At 40.6% G+C, this 24,890-nt stretch overlaps 1 protein-coding gene across 1 annotated transcript; it reads right to left on the reverse strand.

The window, feature by feature from the left end:
- Positions 1-1,845: 1,845 nt before the first annotated feature.
- Positions 1,846-23,718, reverse strand: LOC117326799. The gene is made up of 5 exons (XM_033883523.1): positions 23,691-23,718; positions 15,251-15,385; positions 14,126-14,206; positions 6,380-6,484; positions 1,846-2,751 (listed from the first exon to the last, which is right to left on the reverse strand). Exons 1-5 carry the CDS (start codon positions 23,700-23,702, stop codon positions 2,608-2,610), a joined length of 477 nt encoding a protein of 158 aa, XP_033739414.1. The 5' UTR covers positions 23,703-23,718; the 3' UTR covers positions 1,846-2,607.
- Between the last annotated feature and the right edge of the window lie 1,172 nt (positions 23,719-24,890).

The raw sequence follows: 24,890 nt of genomic DNA on the forward strand, positions 1-24,890 counted from the left end.
GACATTGCCGGTGTGTATTGACAGAAGAGGCATGCCCACAACACACCACACACCTGTGACATTGCCGGTGTGTATTGACAGACGAGGCACAACACACCACACACCTGTCCCACAACACACCACACACCTGTGACATTGCCGGTGTGTATAGACAGACGAGGCATGCCCACACCACACCACACACCTGTCCCACAACACACCACACACCTGTGACATTGCCGGTGTGTATTGACAGACGAGGCATGCCCACAACATACCACACACCTGTGACAATGACAGTGTGTATAGACAGACGAGACATGCTCACAACACACCACACACCTGTGACATTGCCAGTGTGTATAGACAGACGAGACATGCCCACAACACACCACACACCTGTGACATTGACAGTGTGTATAGACAGACAAGACATGCCCACAACACACCACACACCTGTGACATTGCCGGTGTGTATAGACAGACGAGACATGCCCACAACACACCACACACCTGTGACATTGACAGTGTGTATAGACAGAGGAGACATGCCCACAACATACCATACATCTGTGACATTCCCGGTGTGTATAGACAGACGAGACATGCCCACAACACACCACACACCTGTGACATTGCCGGTGTGTATAGACAGACAAGACATGCCCACAACACACCACACACCTGTGACATTGCCGGTGTGTATAGACAGACGAGACATGCCCACAACACACCACACACCTGTGACATTGACAGTGTGTATAGACAGACGAGACATGCCCACAACATACCACACACCTGTGACATTGACAGTGTGTATAGACAGACGAGACATGCCCACAACACACCACACACCTGTGACATTGACAGTGTGTATAGACAGACGAGACATGCCCACAACACACCACACACCTGTGACATTGCCGGTGTGTATAGACAGACAAGACATGCCCACAACACACCACACACCTGTGACATTGCCGGTGTGTATAGACAGACGAGACATGCCCACAACACACCACACACCTGTGACATTGCCGGTGTGTATAGACAGACGAGACATGCTCACAACACACCACACAACACACCTGTGACATTGACGGTGTGTATAGACAGATGATCGCAAGGTAAACGTGTACGTATGGTTAGCTCTACCTGTTGTTAACAAATATAATTTGGTACAATGTTTGGAATAAATGGCACTTTTTCATAATTTTGAACAGACTTTTGAGTTAATAAATAACATCTGCCACAATTATAACTAAATTTGATGGAAACAGGTACTGTGTCTCTACATACATCAAATGTTCCTGTTAACAAAATAAATATCTTTTTTTCAAAACAGCTACGTGATATCATCAGCGCTATATTTGAGAGGGTTTCCTGAATAAATCATGTGGTCAAGCTGGACACTGGAAATGAAGATGAATATCAACAGCATAGAAACTGGATAAAACATGTACAATCATTTTTACTGTGATGTCCCTTTACATAAATATAATGGAAATACCATAACTCATCCTTCATATTAAACTCAAACTTTCTAAATCACAGCTTTGCCTTATATAGGACTGTACTGTATAAACTTTACATATAACCTTCTCACACAAACTCACACACACACGTTCTCACACACGTCCTCACACACTCACATTCTCACACACGTCCTCACACACTCACATTCTCACACACGTCCTCACACACTCACATTCTCACACACGTCCTCACACACTCACATTCTCACACACGTCCTCACACACTCACAAACTCACACACACACATCCTCACACACTCACATTCTCACACACGTCCTCACACACTCACATTCTCACACACGTCCTCACACACTCACATTCTCACACACGTCCTCACACACTCACAAACTCACACACACACGTCCTCACACACTCACATTCTCACTCACGTTTATCCTTACACACTCGCATTCTCACACACGTTTATCCTCACACACTCGCATTCTCACTCACGTTTATTCTCTCACATTCACAGTATCACACATTTCTTCACCAATAAATGTACTGCAGATAATACCTCCTTTTTAATCCAAATAGTACTTCACAAATTACAAAATGTCCAAAAATTCCGGTTATCACAATTAAGCGACATTTCATCAACCACACAACATAATTACTTACTTGTGTTGAAATAGAAATAAATAATTTTACATATAATTATTGCAAGCCACTCCCTCACATAAAAACTGGTCATGATTCTGGCTGAATCAGCACTACATATATTACTCTGCCTCATACACAACACATTGCACATCACAACTGAATGTTTTCCTATCAAATTGCAAGTTACCAGTGAGAATATAAGTCCTGTCCATTCAGTCCAATGATAAAATGGCGGAGTGGTCACTGTCCTCTGTTCATATATAATCTTGACCACTTATATCCATTTGTCACATCTAGCTGACCACTCAACTGTGTCACATCCAGTTGACCACAGAACTATTACATATCACATAGAGAATTCGAGACTGACCGTCTCTCATACAGAAGTCGAGACTGACCGTCTGTAACATACAGAAGTCGAGACTGACCATCTCACATACAGAAGTTGAGACTGACCGTCTGTAACATACAGAAGTTGAAACTGACCGTCTCACATACAGAAGTCGAGACTGACCGCCTGGCCCTGGTTTACGTTGACCATGTGAGTCTGCTGTTGTTGTGTCCCCCACGATCCTGCTGTAACGGCGTATGTCCCTGGATGGACAACAACATGGACGTCCTCCGTCCTCTGTAGCTGGAAGTGACCATAAATAAAATGTTTAATCGTCTATTATACATTTATTAGGGGCTTGTTAAATATTTCAATATATAATATTAAAATGTGGACTAAGTTATGATGAAATATTTAAAAAGAAATAGCTATATTTTCCCATTTGACCCCCTCTATATAGGCCTCCGGGTGCCACAATCCTCATTATATACAACACAGAAACTCCTTTGGCATATAATGCACCTGACCAAATTTTGTCAAAATCCATCTATTCTTCAAGATTAACAAGGATGGATAGTATTGCAACTGCAATACAAAGTCCCCTGCCTGACCCAGGGGTGCAACTATTTATTTCCCATTTTTTAAACTACGTGTTATACTGATCACGTATACCAAGTTTCGTTAAAATCGAAGTAGTACTTTAGGATTGTCCGGACACGCCTCAACCAATGAGAAGCCAGCGGCCATTTTGAAAAACGTTTTTTTCGAAAAGAAAAATTGGGATGCACAACTACATGTTATACTGATCATGAGTACCAAGTTTCGTTAAAATCGGAGTAGTACTTTAGGAGGAGTTGTCCGGACAAGCCTCAACCAATGAGAAGTCGGTGGCCATTTTGAAAATTGGTTTTTCAAAGAAAAGAAAATGGTGGATGCACAACTACATGTTATACTGATCATGTATACCAAGTTTCGTTAAAATCGGAGAAGTACTTTAGGAAGAGTTGTCCGGACAAGTCTCAACAAATGAGAAGTTGGCGGCCATTTTGAAAATTGGTTTTTCGAAAAAAAAAAAGTGGGATGCACAACTACATGTTATACTGATCATGTATACCAAGTTTCGTTAAAATCGGAGTAGAACTTTAGGAGGAGTTGTCCGGACAAGCCTCAACCAATGAGAAGCCGGCGGCCATTTTGAAAATTGGTTTTTCGAAAAAAAAAATGTGGGATGCACAACTACATGTTATACTGATCATGTATACCAAGTTTCGTTACGGACGGACGGACGGACGGACGGACGGACGGACGGACAGACAGACAGAGGGTAAACCTATAGTCCCCCCGTTTTTCAAACGGCAGGGGACTAATAACAACTTAACCGAAATATTGACAGGTGATGGATCCACAATGCAATGACCATAGCATAAGCTAGAACAGATGGTCTCTTTTGCATGATCAATCAAAAATACATATGTGAAGTGATTGAAACACCAGAAAAAGCAACATGTTTGCCTTGATTATACCAATGAAAGGACCGCTATGAATGTCAATGGAACAACAAAATTTTACAAACTTATGGAACAGCTGCTATGGTCTTTGTTAAGCCATATTTGCCAGGAAAATTTAAACAAGAGATCCCAGAGGGATCTTGGCGCCCACCATTGAATGATCTTGATACGTTCTATGTCAGATTGATTTTCTCCCTACTTTTCCCTTCATTTTACTAATCTGTGCAAATTGAGAAACATCCCTCCAGTACTTTTCAAACAAGGGAATCCTAGCTATATAAGAAATTTGAGATTTAGAGATAATGGCTGTTTGTTTGCCAGATTGTTTTCAGGACAGACTGGTTCCAAAATGCAATAAGAGGGACCAAGGGGAATCTACATATGAAATTTGAGAAAGATCCCTTCAGTACTTTATGAGAAATAGCGATAACAAACTTCAATTGTCAAAATCCAAGATGGCTTCCTGTCGGCCATGTTAATTTCTAACTGGTCCAAAAATGGAATATGCTTAGCTTGGGACCAAGGCCAACCTACAAATGAAATTTGAGAATGATCCCTTCAGTACTTTCTGAGAAATAGCGATAAACTTCAATTGTCAAAATCCAAGATGGCTGCCTGTCGGCCATGTTGTTTTCTGATTAGTCTCAAAATGCAATATGCATAACAAAGCACCAAGGGCAAACTACATATGAAATTTGAGAAAGATCCCTTCAGCACTTTCTGAGAAATAGCGATAACAATCTTCAATTGTCAAAATCCAAGATGGCTGTCTGTCGGCCATGTTGTTTTCCAATTGGTCTCAAAATGCAATATGCATAATGAGGCACCAAGGGGAACTTACATATGAAATTTGAGAAAGATCCCTTCAGTACTTTCTGAGAAATAGCGGTAACAAACTTCAACTATCGAAATCCAAGATGGCTGCCTGTCGGCCATCTTGTTGACGGATCAGTCCACAAATGCAATATGCATAACTAGGGCCCAAGGGGAGTCTATAAGTAAAATTTGAGACATATCCCTTCAGCGCTTTCTGAGAAATAGCGGTAACAATCTTCAAGTATCAAAATACAAGAAGGCTGCCTATCGGCCATCTTGTTGATGGATCAGTCCCAAAATGCAATATGCATAACTAGGGCCCAAAGGGAGTCTGCATTTGAAATTTGAGACAGATCCCTTCTGTACTTTCTGAGAAATAGCGGTAACAAGAATTGTTAACGGACGGACGGAAGTATGGACGGACCACGGACCACGGACGAAAGGCAATTTGAATAGCCCACCATTTGATGATGGTGGGCTAAAAAATTATATTATGTTTGATACGTACCAGTATATCTTAAAGTATATCCTTAACAATGACCTGTATCGTATATAAAATCACCTGTGTTCTGACAGCATTGATGGTTTACATCATGCACAAACACATCAGCAATTGAAATACACCTGGAGCATTAGTTCAATAGCCAATCAGGGTGTAAATGTTATAAACTTACTGGGTTTTTGTGTTGATCTCTGTGTAAACTGGGGTGTAGAAGTTATAAACTTACTGGGTTTTTTTGTTGGATCTCTGTGTAAGCTGGAGTGTAGAAGTTATAAACTTACTGGGTTTTTGTGTTGGATCTCTGTGTAAGCTGGAGTGTAGAAGTTATAAACTTACTGGGTTTTTGTGTTGGATCTCTGTGTAAGCTGGAGTGTAGAAGTTATAAACTTACTGGGTTTTTGTGTTGGATCTCTGTGTAAGCTGGGGGGTAGAAGTTATAAACTTACTGGGTTTTTGTGTTGGATCTCTTTGTAAGCTGGATTGTAAAAGTTATAAACTTACTGGGTTTTTGTGTTGGATCTCTGTGTAAGCTGGGGTGTAAAAGTTATAAACTTACTGGGTTTTTGTGTTGGATCTCTGTGTAAGCTGGATTGTAAAAGTTATAAACTTACTGGGTTTTTGTGTTGGATCTCTGTGTAAACTGGGGTGTAGAAGTTATAAACTTACTGGGTTTTTGTGTTGGATCTCTGTGTAAGCTGGATTGTAGAAGTTATAAACTTACTGGGTTTTTGTGTTGGATCTCTGTGTAAGCTGGGGGGTAGAAGTTATAAACTTACTGGGTTTTTGTGTTGGATCTCTGTGTAAGCTGGAGTGTAAAGTTATAAACTTACTGGGTTTTTGTGTTGGATCTCTGTGTAAACTGGGGTGTAGAAGTTATAAACTTACTGGGTTTTTGTGTTGGATCTCTGTGTAAGCTGGGGTGTAGAAGTTATAAACTTACTGGGTTTTTGTGTTGGATCTCTGTGTAAGCTGGGGGGTAGAAGTTATAAACTTACTGGGTTTTTGTGTTGGATCTCTGTGTAAGCTGGATTGTAAAAGTTATAAACTTACTGGGTTTTTGTGTTGGATCTCTGTGTAAACTGGGGTGTAGAAGTTATAAACTTACTGGGTTTTTGTGTTGGATCTCTGTGTAAGCTGGGGTATGGAAGCGGCTACAATGGACACCATCACACTGATTCCGAATGTTGTCCTCGTTACTCTTGTAATACCTCTGTAATTGTACAAATAAAAACAATGTGATATTCTTATTACTTCCTAGGCCCAGTTGTTCAAAAGGTGATAAGCTTATTAATCACTTGATTAATGAAAATTTCATTTCTCATTTGTTACAAAACCTTCGAGTATTATCATCTTCAAATTATGCCAGTAGGAAGAGAACTAAGAATTACAGATTTTCATAAAGTTTTGTCAAGAAATTTCTACCAGAATTTTTTATATCAGGATATCAGAATCACCTTTTGAACAACTGGGCCCTGGTATTTAACGAGAATTGAATGATTTTTTTTTGGTCATGGAGCCATAACAAGAACAAAAGGCCCAAGGGGCAGACATCATTTACCTGGATATTTAGGTGATCATCAGAAAACATTTAGTATAGTAGTCATTTGAGGAGTCACTAATTACGCAAATTTTGCTCCCATTCTTTCATAGATGCTTCTGATCAAATTTTTTTTTTTTTTATTAAATTTTAGCCATGTATTTTCAAGATATTACCTGTTTCCCATAAGGGCCCACCCCTTCAGCCCCAGTCATCATTCCTGCAAAATCAGTTGTTCATGAATAGTAGCGATTTAAAGAACTAACCTCCAATTCCCCTATTGGGCCCCACCTCTGGCCCCAATCACCATTATGTAAAAAATTCTTTCCTTCCCCCAAGGATGCTTCTGACCTTTTGGTTGAAATCATACAGTTCCCACTTTAAAGAAATGTTGATTGACGGAAAAAGCATAATGGCATCAACTCACCAGTTTTTAAAACTAGTTGGGCTAGAAACTGGAGTGTAATACAAATAAAAAGAACTGGACTTTGTCATTTATTTGCTTCTGTTTCATATGGACACAAACACAGTGAGGGACGGATCCCCCCTCCGTACTTAACCACAGTATACTAACCTTACAGTATATGGTCATCAATATTTGCAAGAAAAGTCATTTATAAATAAACCAGCTTAAAAGTTCTCTTAATACCAGAGAGTAAGTGTATATAAGGAATCGTTCCTGTGTAGATATCCAAAGCTTAATAAACATATACAGGGTACCCTAACAAACTTAATTTTAGCTGATCAGGTGTTCAATATTTCAAAGAATATGATCCTCAGGGCAATTTTTCAAAAGTAATGCACACTTTGATTTACTTACTTAGTACATATTATGAACCAATCAATGATCTGTTGCCAAACAGGAGCTTACCTGACACTGTCTGGTAGTCTGTGACTGTAGGGACAGAGGAGCTTACCTGACACTGTCTGGTAGTCTGTGACTGTAGGGACAGAGGAGCTTACCTGACACTGTCTGGTAGTCTGTGACTGTAGGGACAGAGGAGCTTACCTGACACTGTCTGGTAGTCTGTGACTGTAGGGACAGAGGAGCTTACCTGACACTGCCTGGTAGTCTGTGACTGTAGTAACAGAGGAGCTTACCTGACACTGTCTGGTAGTCTGTGACTGTAGTAACAGAGGAGCTTACCTGACACTGCCTGGTAGTCTGTGACTGTAGTAACAGAGGAGCTTACCTGACACTGTCTGGTAGTCTGTGACTGTAGTAACAGAGGAGCTTACCTGACACTGCCTGGTAGTCTGTGACTGTAGTAACAGAGGAGCTTACCTGACACTGTCTGGTAGTCTGTGACTGTAGTAACAGAGGAGCTTACCTGACACTGCCTGGTAGTCTGTGACTGTAGGAACAGAGGAGCTTACCTGTCACTGTCTGGTAGTCTGTGACTGTAGGAACAGAGGAGCTTACCTGACACTGTCTGGTAGTCTGTGACTGTAGTAACAGAGGAGCTTACCTGACACTGCCTGGTAGTCTGTGACTGTAGGAACAGGGGAACTTACCTGACACTGCCTGGTAGTCTGTGACTGTAGGAACAGAGGAGCTTACCTGGCACTGCCTGGTAGTCTGTGACTGTAGGAACAGGGGAACTTACCTGACACTGCCTGGTAGTCTGTGACTGTAGGAACAGAGGAGCTTACCTGACACTGCCTGGTAGTCTGTGACTGTAGGAACAGAGGAGCTTACCTGACACTGCCTGGTAGTCTGTGACTGTAGTAACAGAGGAGCTTACCTGACACTGCCTGGTAGTCTGTGACTGTAGGAACAGAGGAGCTTACCTGACACTGCCTGGTAGTCTGTGACTGTAGGAACAGAGGAGCTTACCTGACACTGTCTGGTAGTCTGTGACTGTAGGAACAGAGGAGCTTACCTGACACTGCCTGGTAGTCTGTGACTGTAGTAACAGAGGAGCTTACCTGACACTGTCTGGTAGTCTGTGACTGTAGTAACAGAGGAGCTTACCTGACACTGCCTGGTAGTCTGTGACTGTAGTAACAGAGGAGCTTACCTGACACTGTCTGGTAGTCTGTGACTGTAGTAACAGAGGAGCTTACCTGACACTGCCTGGTAGTCTGTGACTGTAGGAACAGAGGAGCTTACCTGACACTGCCTGGTAGTCTGTGACTGTAGGAACAGAGGAGCTTACCTGACACTGCCTGGTAGTCTGTGACTGTAGTAACAGAGGAGCTTACCTGACACTGTCTGGTAGTCTGTGACTGTAGTAACAGAGGAGCTTACCTGAGACTGCCTGGTAGTCTGGGACATAAACTGTAGGAACAGAGGAGCTTACCTGACACTGTCTGGTAGTCTGTGACTGTAGGAACAGAGGAGCTTACCTGACACTGTCTGGTAGTCTGTGACTGTAGTAACAGAGGAGCTTACCTGACACTGCCTGGTAGTCTGTGACTGTAGTAACAGAGGAGCTTACCTGACACTGTCTGGTAGTCTGTGACTGTAGTAACAGAGGAGCTTACCTGACACTGCCTGGTAGTCTGTGACTGTAGTAACAGAGGAGCTTACCTGACACTGCCTGGTAGTCTGTGACTGTAGGAACAGAGGAGCTTACCTGACACTGTCTGGTAGTCTGTGACTGTAGTAACAGAGGAGCTTACCTGACACTGCCTGGTAGTCTGTGACATAAACTGTAGGAACAGAGGAGCTTACCTGACACTGTCTGGTAGTCTGTGACTGTAGGGACAGAGGAGCTTACCTGACACTGCCTGGTAGTCTGTGACTGTAGGAACAGAGGAGCTTACCTGACACTGTCTGGTAGTCTGTGACTGTAGGAACAGAGGAGCTTACCTGACACTGTCTGGTAGTCTGTGACTGTAGGAACAGAGGAGCTTACCTGACACTGCCTGGTAGTCTGTGACTGTAGGAACAGAGGAGCTTACCTGACACTGCCTGGTAGTCTGTGACTGTAGGAACAGAGGAGCTTACCTGACACTGCCTGGTAGTCTGTGACTGTAGGAACAGAGGAGCTTACCTGACACTGCCTGGTAGTCTGTGACTGTAGGAACAGAGGAGCTTACCTGTCACTGTCTGGTAGTCTGTGACTGTAGGAACAGAGAAACTTACCTGACACTGCCTGGTAGTCTGTGACATAAACTGTAGGAACAGAGGAGCTTACCTGACACTGCCTGGTAGTCTGTGACTGTAGGAACAGAGGAACTTACCTGACACTGCCTGGTAGTCTGTGACATAAACTGTAGTAACAGAGGAGCTTACCTGACACTGCCTGGTAGTCTGTGACTGTAGGAACAGAGGAGCTTACCTGACACTGCCTGGTAGTCTGTGACTGTAGGAACAGAGGAGCTTACCTGTCACTGTCTGGTAGTCTGTGACTGTAGGAACAGAGGAACTTACCTGACACTGCCTGGTAGTCTGTGACATAAACTGTAGGAACAGAGGAGCTTACCTGACACTGCCTGGTAGTCTGTGACTGTAGGAACAGAGGAGCTTACCTGACACTGTCTGGTAGTCTGTGACTGTAGGAACAGAGGAGCTTACCTGACACTGCCTGGTAGTCTGTGACTGTAGGAACAGAGGAGCTTACCTGACACTGCCTGGTAGTCTGTGACTGTAGGAACAGAGGAGCTTACCTGACACTGTCTGGTAGTCTGTGACTGTAGGAACAGAGGAGCTTACCTGACACTGCCTGGTAGTCTGTGACTGTAGGAACAGAGGAGCTTACCTGACACTGTCTGGTAGTCTGTGACTGTAGGAACAGAGGAGCTTACCTGACACTGCCTGGTAGTCTGTGACTGTAGGAACAGAGGAGCTTACCTGACACTGTCTGGTAGTCTGTGACTGTAGGAACAGAGGAGCTTACCTGGCACTGCCTGGTAGTCTGTGACTGTAGGAACAGAGGAGCTTACCTGACACTGTCTGGTAGTCTGTGACTGTAGGAACAGAGGAGCTTACCTGACACTGTTTGGTAGTCTGTGACATAAACTGTAGGAACAGAGGAGCTTACCTGACACTGCCTGGTAGTCTGTGACTGTAGGAACAGAGGAGCTTACCTGACACTGCCTGGTAGTCTGTGACATAAACTGTAGGAACAGAGGAGCTTACCTGACACTGCCTGGTAGTCTGTGACATAAACTGTAGGGACAGAGGAGCTTACCTGGCACTGCCTGGTAGTCTGTGACTGTAGGAACAGAGGAGCTTACCTGACACTGCCTGGTAGTCTGTGACTGTAGGAACAGAGGAGCTTACTTGACACTGCCTGGTAGTCTGTGACTGTAGGAACAGAGGAGCTTACCTGACACTGTCTGGTAGTCTGTGACTGTAGGAACAGAGGAGCTTACCTGACACTGTCTGGTAGTCTGTGACTGTAGGAACAGAGGAGCTTACCTGACACTGTCTGGTAGTCTGTGACTGTAGGAACAGAGGAGCTTACCTGACACTGTCTGGTAGTCTGTGACTGTAGGAACAGAGGAGCTTACCTGACACTGCCTGGTAGTCTGTGACTGTAGGAACAGAGGAGCTTACTTGACACTGCCTGGTAGTCTGTGACTGTAGGAACAGAGGAGCTTACCTGACACTGTCTGGTAGTCTGTGACATAAACTGTAGGAACAGAGGAGCTTACCTGACACTGCCTGGTAGTCTGTGACTGTAGGAACAGAGGAGCTTACCTGACACTGCCTGGTAGTCTGTGACTGTAGGGACAGAGGAGCTTACCTGACACTGCCTGGTAGTCTGTGACATAAACTGTAGGGACAGAGGAGCTTACCTGACACTGCCTGGTAGTCTGTGACTGTAGGAACAGAGGAGCTTACCTGGCACTGTCTGGTAGTCTGTGACTGTAGGAACAGAGGAGCTTACCTGACACTGTCTGGTAGTCTGTGACTGTAGGAACAGAGGAGCTTACCTGACACTGTCTGGTAGTCTGTGACTGTAGGAACAGAGGAGCTTACCTGACACTGCTTGGTAGTCTGTGACATAAACTGTAGGGACAGAGGAGCTTACCTGACACTGCCTGGTAGTCTGTGACTGTAGGAACAGAGGAGCTTACCTGGCACTGTCTGGTAGTCTGTGACTGTAGGAACAGAGGAGCTTACCTGACACTGTCTGGTAGTCTGTGACTGTAGGAACAGAGGAGCTTACCTGACACTGTCTGGTAGTCTGTGACTGTAGGAACAGAGGAGCTTACCTGACACTGCCTGGTAGTCTGTGACTGTAGGAACAGGGGAACTTACCTGACACTGCCTGGTAGTCTGGGACTGTAGGAACAGAGGAGCTTACCTGACACTGCCTGGTAGTCTGTGACTGTAGGAACAGAGGAGCTTACCTGACACTGCCTGGTAGTCTGTGACTGTAGGAACAGAGGAGCTTACCTGACACTGCCTGGTAGTCTGTGACTGTAGGAACAGAGGAGCTTACCTGGCACTGCCTGGTAGTCTGTGACTGTAGGAACAGAGGAGATTACCTGACACTGCCTGGTAGTCTGTGACTGTAGGAACAGAGGAGCTTACCTGACACTGCCTGGTAGTCTGTGACTGTAGGAACAGAGGAGCTTACCTGACACTGCCTGGTAGTCTGTGACTGTAGGAACAGAGGAGCTTACCTGGCACTGCCTGGTAGTCTGTGACTGTAGGAATAGAGGAGCTTACCTGGCACTGTCTGGTAGTCTGTGACTGTAGGAACAGAGGAGCTTACCTGACACTGCCTGGTAGTCTGTGACTGTAGGAACAGAGGAGCTTACCTGACACTGTCTGGTAGTCTGTGACTGTAGGAACAGAGGAGCTTACCTGGCACTGCCTGGTAGTCTGTGACTGTAGGAACAGAGGAGCTTACCTGACACTGTCTGGTAGTCTGTGACTGTAGGAACAGAGGAGCTTACCTGACACTGTCTGGTAGTCTGTGACTGTAGGGACAGAGGAGCTTACCTGACACTGCCTGGTAGTCTGTGACTGTAGGAACAGAGGAGCTTACCTGGCACTGTCTGGTAGTCTGTGACTGTAGGAACAGAGGAGCTTACCTGACACTGCCTGGTAGTCTGTGACTGTAGGAACAGAGGAGCTTACCTGACACTGTCTGGTAGTCTGTGACTGTAGGAACAGAGGAGCTTACCTGACACTGCCTGGTAGTCTGTGACTGTACAGTAGGGACAGAGGAGCTTACCTGACACTGTCTGGTAGTCTGTGACTGTAGGAACAGAGGAGCTTACCTGACACTGTCTGGTAGTCTGTGACTGTAGGAACAGAGGAGCTTACCTGACACTGCCTGGTAGTCTGTGACATAAACTGTAGGAACAGAGGAGCTTACCTGGCACTCTCTGGTAGTCTGTGACTGTAGGGACAGAGGAGCTTACCTGGCACTGTCTGGTAGTCTGTGACTGTAGGAACAGAGGAGCTTACCTGACACTGCCTGGTAGTCTGTGACTGTAGGAACAGAGGAGCTTACCTGACACTGCCTGGTAGTCTGTGACTGTAGGAACAGAGGAGCTTACCTGACACTGCCTGGTAGTCTGTGACATAAACTGTAGGAACAGAGGAGCTTACCTGACACTGTCTGGTAGTCTGTGACTGTAGGAACAGAGGAGCTTACCTGACACTGTCTGGTAGTCTGTGACTGTAGGAACAGAGGAGCTTACCTGACACTGCCTGGTAGTCTGTGACTGTAGGAACAGAGGAGCTTACCTGACACTGCCTGGTAGTCTGTGACTGTAGGAACAGAGGAGCTTACCTGACACTGTCTGGTAGTCTGTGACTGTAGGAACAGAGGAGCTTACCTGACACTGCCTGGTAGTCTGTGACTGTAGGAACAGAGGAGCTTACCTGACACTGCCTGGTAGTCTGTGACATAAACTGTAGGAACAGAGGAGCTTACCTGACACTGCCTGGTAGTCTGTGACTGTAGGAACAGAGGAGCTTACCTGACACTGCCTGGTAGTCTGTGACTGTAGGAACAGAGGAGCTTACCTGACACTGCCTGGTAGTCTGTGACATAAACTGTAGGAACAGAGGAGCTTACCTGACACTGCCTGGTAGTCTGTGACTGTAGGAACAGAGGAGCTTACCTGACACTGTCTGGTAGTCTGTGACTGTAGGAACAGAGGAGCTTACCTGACACTGTCTGGTAGTCTGTGACTGTAGGAACAGAGGAGCTTACCTGACACTGCCTGGTAGTCTGTGACTGTAGGAACAGAGGAGCTTACCTGACACTGTCTGGTAGTCTGTGACTGTAGGGACAGAGGAGCTTACCTGACACTGCCTGGTAGTCTGTGACTGTAGGAACAGAGGAGCTTACCTGACACTGCCTGGTAGTCTGTGACTGTAGGAACAGAGGAGCTTACCTGACACTGCCTGGTAGTCTGTGACATAAACTGTAGTACGGAGGCAAACGCATCATCCACTGTGGTATACACCAATGGATCCTGTAACAATAACTACGCTTTGTTAGAATCGATGATATGTAAAAAGTATAATATGTTATCTAGTTAGATAAAACAAAAACAAAATAATATGTTATCTAGTTAGATAAAACAAGAGATCCCAGAGGGATCTTGGCACCCACCATTGAATGATCTGTATAGGTTCCATGTCAGATTGATCTTCTCTCTATTTTTCCCTTTCTCTTACTGATCTGTGTAAATTGAGAAACATCCCCCCAGTATTATCTACTTATCAAACAAAGGGAACCTTTATATGAAATTTGAGATTTAGCGATAATGGCTGACAGTTGGCCAGGTTGTTTTTGAGAAAGATCCCTTCAGTACTTTCTGAGAAATAGCGATAACAACTTTCAATTGTTTTCCGACTATTTCTGGTCCCCAAAACACAGCCGCCGAGCAAATTTTCAGCAACTTTTTGAATGTCAAACAAAACATTTGTGACACAGATATATCGTACTCTGGACTTTTATTCTGACCCTGTAATATCAGTAAGATATAATTTTCTTTTTGTTGATGGTCTGTCAACACTTGTCATAATTGATCATTTAATTCTTCACTATAAACACCAAACCTGCTGACCCAAATCATGACAACCGGGTCAATTCGCTATGAGCCAAAACGAATCTATGATAATACAAATAGTCATTCCAGTTTACGTCTACATATCTATCTGACAGCAATATGCACACTTTGTAACTTTTAAATTTAAAGAATCTACTTACCGAATCTTCTCTTTTTTTTTAAATGACAAATATGTCATTCTACTGTCATTTTCATAACGTTTGCTTTAGGATGTATAATCTTTTGGAATGGGGATACATGCGGACCAAACCACTTTAGTTTTAGGATATAATTTGCATTGCCCCTGCAGACTCGTGTAAAAAAACAAATTTGTGTGTCATTTTAAAAAATTATGCGGGATTGGCACGGGCGCACCGTCAATTTGAAGCACTGTTCAAGTAATTCAGAAACACAGCTTTCTTAATTCTGCCTTTTTAAATTAAAGTACCAAACCACCTCACATACCTCAACCGGATTTTTCTGGTTCTGTTTCTGTGATGGCCATTCTATTTTTCTCATGGACGTTCGCTGGAGGACATCTTGTCCCATTCTCTGTGCCCGGTTGAGGGTACTGTGGGCCCACTCCCCTCCAAGATGATCCTGGAAAATTAAATAAAAAAGAAAAAATTAACGTAAAGGAAGGAATTATATCAAATACAGATGTCCTACTCCAAGTTTAAAGGGAATTCTCAAAAGCTGGTAATTATTATACAATCATTCCGCAATTTTATTATACATTTCATATGCACAGGTACAGTATATATAAATACATAGGGTTGTACATGTACCATGTATATAATACAAATGTAACATCTAATTGATTATTGTGTGAAAAGAATCAGATGTTTTTTAAAATTGTGAAACACTAAACTGAATGCTAGATATTTCTTCTGAAATGAACTGACACTGGTAAAAGGAAAAGCACCAGTAGTATAAAGACAGTAATTCAACGCCTGAAATGTTGCTCACCAACTCCCATCATGCATACAGGCTTCAGTCAACTATGCCGTCAAACAAGTGTATTTAAGCTTGAATAATCTGTTTAAATGTAACTTTATCCAAATAAACAAATTAATCCAACAAGCCTGATTTACTGCTTGTTACACACATGAGACATAAATTTGAGTCCTTGCCTACAAGAACATCTCTATCTGTTTCAGATGGACTGTTTTTGAATTTGATAGTTGGATTTGATCCCTGCAGCATGCCGTAGCTCCCCCTTAACTAATTGACAGAACCTGTTATTTAAGAGGATGGAATTTTAAAAGCCAGGTATTTGACCATTCCTGTAAATTATCGTAATTCTGCTGTATAATTTCCTTCCTTTTCATTTTTATTTTTGCTATAAATTTTGGTAAATCAATATAATCAGGTTGGGGAAAACTTCCAACTTATAATAGATTATATACAAACTTGCCTAGTGTTATAACCCAGTTGAGGTATATATATCTTTGTTACTAAATAAAGAGAAATAAAGATATAGCCAAAATCACTTTAAACTTATCAACTTTTTAAGATTTTTTGTCCAAGTCACATTTACTTAATTAGTCATAAAACATCATATAAATGAAAAAATAAAAATAATTTGCACGTTAGGAAGTACCAAAATTTGATGTAATACTTTCGGTAGAGTAACATCAAGTTTTTCAGTAAACAACACTTTAAATTTCAGTCAACATATTTTAGTTAAATATTATTTACCTTGTCAGAAATTAATGCGTCATTATTGCAGTATTTACTGTTTAAGAGGTTTTGGCTATTTTAGTAACAAATCTATTCTATATGAAATATCTGTATGTGTTTTGTATGGATGACTGTTTAAGGATAAAATACAGATTCTACTTATAATTATAAGTGCAAAAATGTTAAATGGCCATTAAGTGCATTGGACTCTTCTTAAGAGCAAAAGATTTCAATGAAGTGTCAAAACAACTATTTGCACATGCACAAATGCAAAAAATATGAAGATGTTTACAACAAGAAAGTCACCTACCAAAGTAATTTTCAACTTCCAAAATGAAGAATTGGCCAACCAATTGCAATATTAATGAGCAAATTTATTTCAATGTCAAAATATTTATTGTCAACACAACAAGTATAAATCAATGTATCCCAATTACATAGAAAATTATCGTATTTAGTATTGACAAAAGGGAATGGACTGGACAACATGCTAAGCCTGTGTTAATCCTGCAATGAGTGAAGTTTGATCAATTTTGTATTAACCAATATCAATGCCTAATTACCAACAGATCCTTATGTGAAATAAAAGATATTGAATTGGTTACAAAAATTGATAAATTGATGGTTAGTATAATTTTCAAGTAATTGTAGCGGAACCGGATTGGGTCGATCATTGGTGGCCAAGGAACTCAGTTGGTAGATGTCTGTACGTCTAGAGTTCAGAGGTTCCAGGTTCAAGCCCTGGTCTGGCTGCTACATTTTCTCTTTCTCCTGTAACATACTTGGCAATAAAGCTTGCCAACCCTTGTTTAAAGCATTCAGAGTATGCATGCTTAGCAAAGGGATATCCAAACTTGTGGTCTACGGGCAACAAAGACTAGAAAAAAAGATGGGAGGAATGTAGCGGAACTGGACTGGGTCGATCATCGACGACCAGGTAGCTTAGTTGGTAGAGTGTATGTACATCTAGAGTTTGGAGGGTCCTGGGTTCTGTAATGTCCATTCAATTATCTATTACGACCGTAATAAGATCCGAGTGAGACAGGCCTGTATCTTGATTAACTTCACTCGTGTCAAGGCTTATCAGCCCAGGCCCCGATCATGGATATTACACAGGTGTATACTGACACTGTATTCTGTATCTGTATCAGAAGGTACCATAGCCATGTAGCAATAAACATGTAGTTAGCATATATATACAACAGAGTCAGTCATTAATTTAATTACGGCCACACAAATGCAATATAACAGGTTCGAACCCCGGTCTGACTGCTACATTTTCTCCTGTTACATATGTTCTATATTTGTTTCACTCCAAACTGAATTGTACACAAACAACAACAGCATCATCAATAAACCAGATTACTTCACATTGACAAGATTTTTTTTGCATTATAAATTTAAAATGTGATTTTGCACTTCAGTGAAAAAGTTTAGGTTTTTTCGTGTAAGTGTTTTCTGTATTTTATCCTTAACCCTTTCGCTGCCACGCCGAATTTCAAAAGTGCCAACGTCACCGTAATTATGACGTCGTCACTTGACGTCACACAAAGATCGCCCTTACGCCGGTGATGTTTGACGTCGGGAATCCTATCAGACGCAGATTTTCTACGTATTTTCAACGTCAATTTCTGACGACGTTTCTCGGGCAATCATCATAAAATCATCATAAAATCGACTGTAGCTCTAGCATTTTAGCATGTATTCTATTGAATATTCCAGTGAATGGCGTTTCAAATTATTAAGCCAAATGTGTACATACGTATATATCAAACGTATGATAGTGTTTTGTATTGTCAGAAAAGAGCATTACAAAAAAGCCATGATCATAAACAGGAATATTTAAACATGCGGTCTACTCATTTATGATTTAACATAGCCAAATAAGTAACCAAAGTATATTATACTTGAAGAAAAAATCATCTTAATGTGTTTGTACACTTACTTTACACAAAATTTCAGATACTGCCCGATCACCTTTTTAGCAACCTGACGACCAATAGGCCAGGCCCAAATAAACTCCGATATTCCGTTTCATAGCATACGATAGGCCTATTTCTTTGCTTTTTCTAGAAACCGATACTTGCAGGCAAAAAGCAATGTACCATTTCGATAATGATAATCTGTACCTAGCAAAACAACAATAATGATTACAGGGTGTATCAATTACAGTATTTACTATTGGTAAGCTCCGCCTCTACATACATCTATTTGACTAGAATAAGTTATTTCTACTTTAATACACAACCTATCATGATCTCCGGATAAAATAATGATGGTGTTCTGCTAATCTGTTTATTTTTCATTTTGAAATTGAGATACCTTTCTTTCTTTCTTTCTTTCTTTACAGCTGTACTTTAGTAATGATTGAGACATGTAACATTGAAGCAGTACGGATTATTTGAAATATCTTAATTACGGATGAATTGTTCAAATAAAGTTGTATATATTTTAAAAATGTCACCACACGTGCACAAACTGTGAGGCTTATATCTGTGAATATATTAATAAAAATAGTAGGTTCCGCCGTCTCCGTCTATGTTATGGACAAGGAAGCCATTTGTATACAAACGCGCGCTTATTTCTTATTTTCTACGTTTGGGTAATAAATAATTACAATAAAATGACCCCTTCCCCATGGGATTTTGACAGAGTCAGGGTTCATTAAATCAAAGTTGATCACTATTAATTTGTATTGTATATTTGTTTGTTCTACCAGTAACAGATCAGGTGGATATGTTGGATACGTGCTTTCGAATCAAATCAAATTGTTTACGTCGGTACATGGTTAAACAATTCGTGAGCTATAATAACCGATTATAACTGTGTGTCTTACTATATGGAAATAAAGATGTATCCGTGGAAGTTAATGCAACAAACAGACTCGGACTATCTCCCTCTCTCACACACAAAATAATTACATGTTGACAATAAGTTCGTGGAAAAAGAAGAGCGGATAATGAAGGATAAGGAGAGATCAACTCAAGGCACGGGATGTGATAAAGAAACTAAATACAAGCAAATTAAACCTGTCCATACTCGCTCCACATTCTTGTGAGGATGAGTGAACAGTTCATTCCACAAAACCTTGCTGCGAATGTTTGCTTATATTTATTTATCTTTTTATTTCAGCCTATAGCACCCCTATCAACTTGTACACACAAATTAATCAAATCTGGCCATATGATCCGTCTGTCCAAGATGACAAAGTTTTCGTCCGGTAAAATATCTCGGTCAATATTTAAAAAACGGATATAAAGCTTGGGAGACGAGCACAAAATAAGGAGACATGATTTAAACTAAACAAGGTCACTGCGACCTCTGTAAATTTTATGCCATAGCGGCATTAAAAAGGAAAAGGCGACCTGTCGTGTACTAAAATGATTGTCACCGTTGTTGGCAACTTCACTAGCCAAGGGTGTACAAAATGACACCTTTTGCTTGCGAAGTTGTGGGTGCGTTGTGGGTGACATAAAACGGTAGTATGTCATGTATACGGCAAAATTGTAACAGTAAACCGCCGGGTATTTCCCGAAAAACGAAATCCTGAAATGGTTCAAACATTGGGCTCCGGCCTGATTATCAACTGTTAACCCATATGTTTTCACGTCCGAAATGTGAGTACGTGAAATATGTATGATCGTATTTGAACCACAGACAGGGACCTGGGAATTTGTTACAGTCTTCAAGAAACGGACATTCCCTAGTTAGTTAGTTAAAGTGCGTAACTGCCCATCAACACTGTAAAAGTCATAAGGGCCAAAAAATGTGATTAAAAATACGAGCAAAATGGGCAAGAGACAAATGACATAAAAAAACGAAACGTGTAAAAAATTAGATATATATTGGTACACTCACGATCAGTTTAAAATAAAAAAAAAACTGCTCATGGCTACTCAAATCTTGTGATACAGACCAATAACTTTCAGACAGTTCAAAATGTTGTACAAATAGACTCGAATAGAATTTCAGGCTTGCAATGCTGTCGTTAAAACTCTCTCAAATTGTAGATCAATGCAATCAACCTTAGTATGTATAGCAAAATACACTTTCGGTAAAAATGACACCGCTGGTGTACATTATAATGGGGGTGTCATTTTTACCTAGTTTTAATATCTAGCCCCCTCCACAAGCCCCCCCCCCCCCCCCCCCCCCCCCCCCCCTCCAAAAAAAAAAAACAACAAAAAAGCTAAAACAAAAGAACACACACACAAAACAAAAACGTCTGAAAATGTGCTATACACACTAGAGAAGGTTCAATTACATGTACACTGTAACAAATTCTCCTAGTCCCTGTGTTTGAATCGACAGTACATGTACCATGGTAGGACAAGCTAATGTTAATGTGTGCCACAGGCGCTTGTATAGAAAATGTGAATTTTATTTATTTTTATATGGCAGTGTACATTTTGTATGGCAGTGTTATGGTACAGCTGTCAAACAAGAAACATAATCTGGAGTTTAGTTATCACAACTCTGTCGAGACTATTGTTGCTCTATTTAAAATTCTAAAACTTTTCCGACATAAAATGTAACATCCTGTGTTTTAAGTAAAAGGTTGCTAAGGTAATGTCACATGCATTTTGGTTACATACAGTCATGCATAAAAGCTATACAGTTTCTCCGTCCCCGGTCAATATTACAGCAACAGTAATGATTACATTGTCATCTACTATACTTGCCACTGCTCTGCAGGTAGGGCGTAAAAAATATATCTGCTGTCCCCGTTCCATTATGGTTAGAGGCGACTTAATTTCGGATCATATCTTTTCTTTTCTTTCTATCAACTATCTTCTTTATGATATCTCTTGACAATGACTCACTTTTGGCCTTTCTCTGGTGGGACAAACCAGAGTCTGTACTGATGGTACATGTACATTTTTGGGGTAGGGCAACTTGGTATATCCGTTGTCAGTATAATGTGGGCTGTCTTGCTGGATGTCTTTGGCAGACTACATTGAGGTAGTTTTGTCAAGAGCGGGTCTACAAATGGTTTTGCGCAGTTTCCTCCCTGGAACTTTGATTTATTTTAGTTTATTTTCCAATAAAGGATCTAAATTTATATGTATCGGGTTACATTACATAAATATGTATAATTAAATGTGACATCATATCATATCATCCATTAAATCTGAACGCTGTCTCATACAAACTCTCTTGGTTGATTCAGTTCTTATCCAATCTATTAGAACGGAAGAATGTGTAACGAATCTCGATATCGTAACATAGTCAACCACACTTTGTGTGGAACAAGAAGACATACACACATGTATCTATACAGTACAGTGATTCACGTATTCTTAAACATTAATTTAACTTTGTATATCCTTAAATTTTATCTTTGTATATATGGTAAATAAATGTACAGTTTCACACATTCCTAAACATCATCTTTGCACATGCAGCAAATAAAGTGATTCACGTTTTCTTATACCTTATCTTAGACAATTTATCACACGTTTTTTTAAATTCAGCTTTGAGACAATGCGTGGGATAGTTTCCACTAACCATTTTCATACTACCAGCAGATTTATCTGCATGGTGCCCGCTCCGGAAAATTGTGGCCTATTCCATAATTTCCATAATATTGATTTTTTTATTAGTTATTGGAAAAAAACTTCTTTTTTTTCAAATCTTATGTTTTCTACATTGTAAATACTGTATGACTTTCCTAAATATAGATACCGAAACGACAATATATGAATAATATTTAAACTGGGTAGTTTATGATAAACTGATTTCAACGAGATCATCGATCTACATGTAGGCATATAACGTGAATCATGTAATGATGAACACAATGTTATGAGACAGAAATAATCTTCGTCCGTTGAACTAGCCTAATTACCAAATACAACTCATAGGAAAAACAAAATATAATCTGATTCAGAAAAAGAAACCCAAGTTGTTAATCGGCTGTTTAATGTAAAATACAGAAGATCGTTTGGCCCAGAAAATAAAACCCGAAAACGCTGCTGTACCATGTAGTAAAAATGACGTTCCCTGGAACAACGTCGTGACCTTGTTCACGGCTTTGCACTAATGACGTCATTATTTACCTGTAGTGACGTCATTTATCATGATATGACGTCAAAAATTATTTCAATGTGAAGATAAGATATTCCCCTATCAATCTGTAATAAATAAATTAAGAAAATAATATGTTCATTTTTTAATGTCCTGCATCGGCCTAAAATCGGCCCACTGGCACTCAACGTAGTACTATAATCGGCCCAAAATCGGCCCCGTGGCACATAACTCGTTAAACAGCCACCAACAGTTTTGAGTACTTTAAGTATTTTACTCAAATAATGTTTAAACTAAATCCATACTCTAACTAAAACATGTGAGTTCGCGATCGCTTATTATACGAAATGGCAGTTTTACTCAACCTGATGTAGGCCTGTTAATGTAAATTACAAACAAGGTTATACTCAGTTTTTGGTTTGTTTTTGTTTAATGTCCTATTAACAGCCAGGGTCATTTAAGGACGTGCCAGGTTTTGGAGGTGGAGGAAAGCCGGTGTACCCAGAGAAAAACCACCGGCCTACAGTCAGTACCTGGCAACTGCCCCACGTAGGTTTCGAACTCGCAACCCAGAGGTGGAGGCTAGTGATAAAGTGTCGGGACACCTTAACCACTCGGCCACCGCCGGTATTATATTACGCATGTCTAGAACCCAGACATTTATGACTGACGAATATGATCAATATTTCAAAGTTCTCTCACAAAATCTAGGAAGGTATTATATTAATTATGCACAATTACAATTATGGAACCTCCTCCCGGTAGCAGCAGTACAGTGCACCACACTAGAGGGCTTCAAGGCACACATACCACACTCAGTCCTTGAACCCCTCATAAACAAACACTAGGCTAGTTCAAACAAGTTTTTTTTTATCCTTTTAACCATACTAAATAATAATAAAAAAAAAAACTCTCTTTCTTTTTAAATCAGAGCCCCTGTGCACCCAACACCAAAACACTCCACGAAATCGTCATTATTGACGGAAAGGAGTTATCATAAGAAGAAGACTGCATGAGCTGCAGTACACAGGTACAGTAGGCCAGCTAACTGTCAGACCAAACGTAAACAACCCAACTGGGCAGATCTTTCGATAATTTTGAATCTCCTGTCAGTATATATAACTGTTATTGGGGTTTCTTTTACATATTTTGTAGGATAGCCCATACAACAAAACTTAACACAAGCAAAACAAACCTCTTGAGGCATTTCTCCTTTTTCAAAAGTTCAATCTGGAAACCGGAAATACAAATCGCACCGGCAAAATCATGCGCATATCAACATCCGGGTTTGAGGAGCGTTCGCTCCCGCGGAATTTTAATATTCAAAACTCGTGAGCGGAATAATAAGACATAGATACATCTCTACATAAAAAAATCACACAAACTGATTGGGAAATGATCAAATATTGGATTAATGTACAAGAGCACATTTGTAAGTTGCATGAGCTTACAGTTGTATTGCGCCCTAGTTCATGTATTAGGCTAGATCTAATATGAAACCGTAATAATTTGCGCAACTGTAGATCTACATATATTATTCTTATATAATGTATATTATTATATGATGTATCATGTAGATATATTGTATGTTTTTGAGTCCAGAGTAGTAAATCCTGGTCAGGAAAATGAACTTAACTTAATAGCACATTTTCCTTAGATATCTACTACGATCTTAATGTATAATACATTTTTTAGGTAACCAGTGTTCGCATGTAGCTTTAATTCCAATGAAACTTTTGTCGTATATTGTAATTTTGTATTTGTTTGGGAAAGGGCGTTGATAAGTTGCAAAAACTTGTGCCCAATCCCTTTGTACGTTTTGACAATTAAATATGTTTTAATAAAAAAAATCCAATGAAACTGCTAGGTATGCTTTTTTACCCTTTGGGAGACAAGAAAGTGATGATGAAATATTTACGTTATCGATATTACTTTGGAAGTATACTCTAAATTGCGCTCATACTACATACAGAATAGATGAATTTACCTCGCGTTTGCTATATATTGTTTCACGAGGTTTTCAAAGCATGAATTTTTGTGGCGACAATGTTTGTTTTCTGAGAGAATAAATATGTTTTGAAGATTGCTGACCACAGGACAAGGGCTGAAAGAAATATTTGTGTGTTTGCTGTTATCTATATTTTGATATGAACATATTTGTATTGCCATTCCTTTCATAAAAAGTTTATCTTAATTCGATTAATTAACATTAGCATGGAAATGAAAGCTATTTATATTTAGATATCTACGTTATGGGTAGTAACGTAAAATATGATAAAGAGACGAGAGCACATTTATCCTGTATATACATGTAATTATAAGGAAAATGTTTTAAATATTGCAAATCATGACAAATTATTACTATTGTAGAAAAATACCTTAAAATAGGAAAATA

The sequence above is a fragment of the Pecten maximus genome, chromosome 5 (assembly GCF_902652985.1).
Source record: "Pecten maximus chromosome 5, xPecMax1.1, whole genome shotgun sequence".
In the NCBI taxonomy this organism is placed as follows: Eukaryota; Metazoa; Mollusca; class Bivalvia; order Pectinida; family Pectinidae; genus Pecten; species Pecten maximus.

What these genes read in the sequence shown, in the direction of transcription:
- LOC117326799 (XM_033883523.1), bottom strand. An exon ending in AGACTACCAGGCAGTGTCAG is followed by an intron (nt 6,485 to 14,125) that starts GTAAGCTCCTCT and finishes GTACAATTACAG; the next exon opens with AGGTATTACAAGAGTAACGA. An exon ending in AGATCCAACACAAAAACCCA is followed by an intron (nt 2,752 to 6,379) that starts GTAAGTTTATAA and finishes GGTCACTTCCAG; the next exon opens with CTACAGAGGACGGAGGACGT.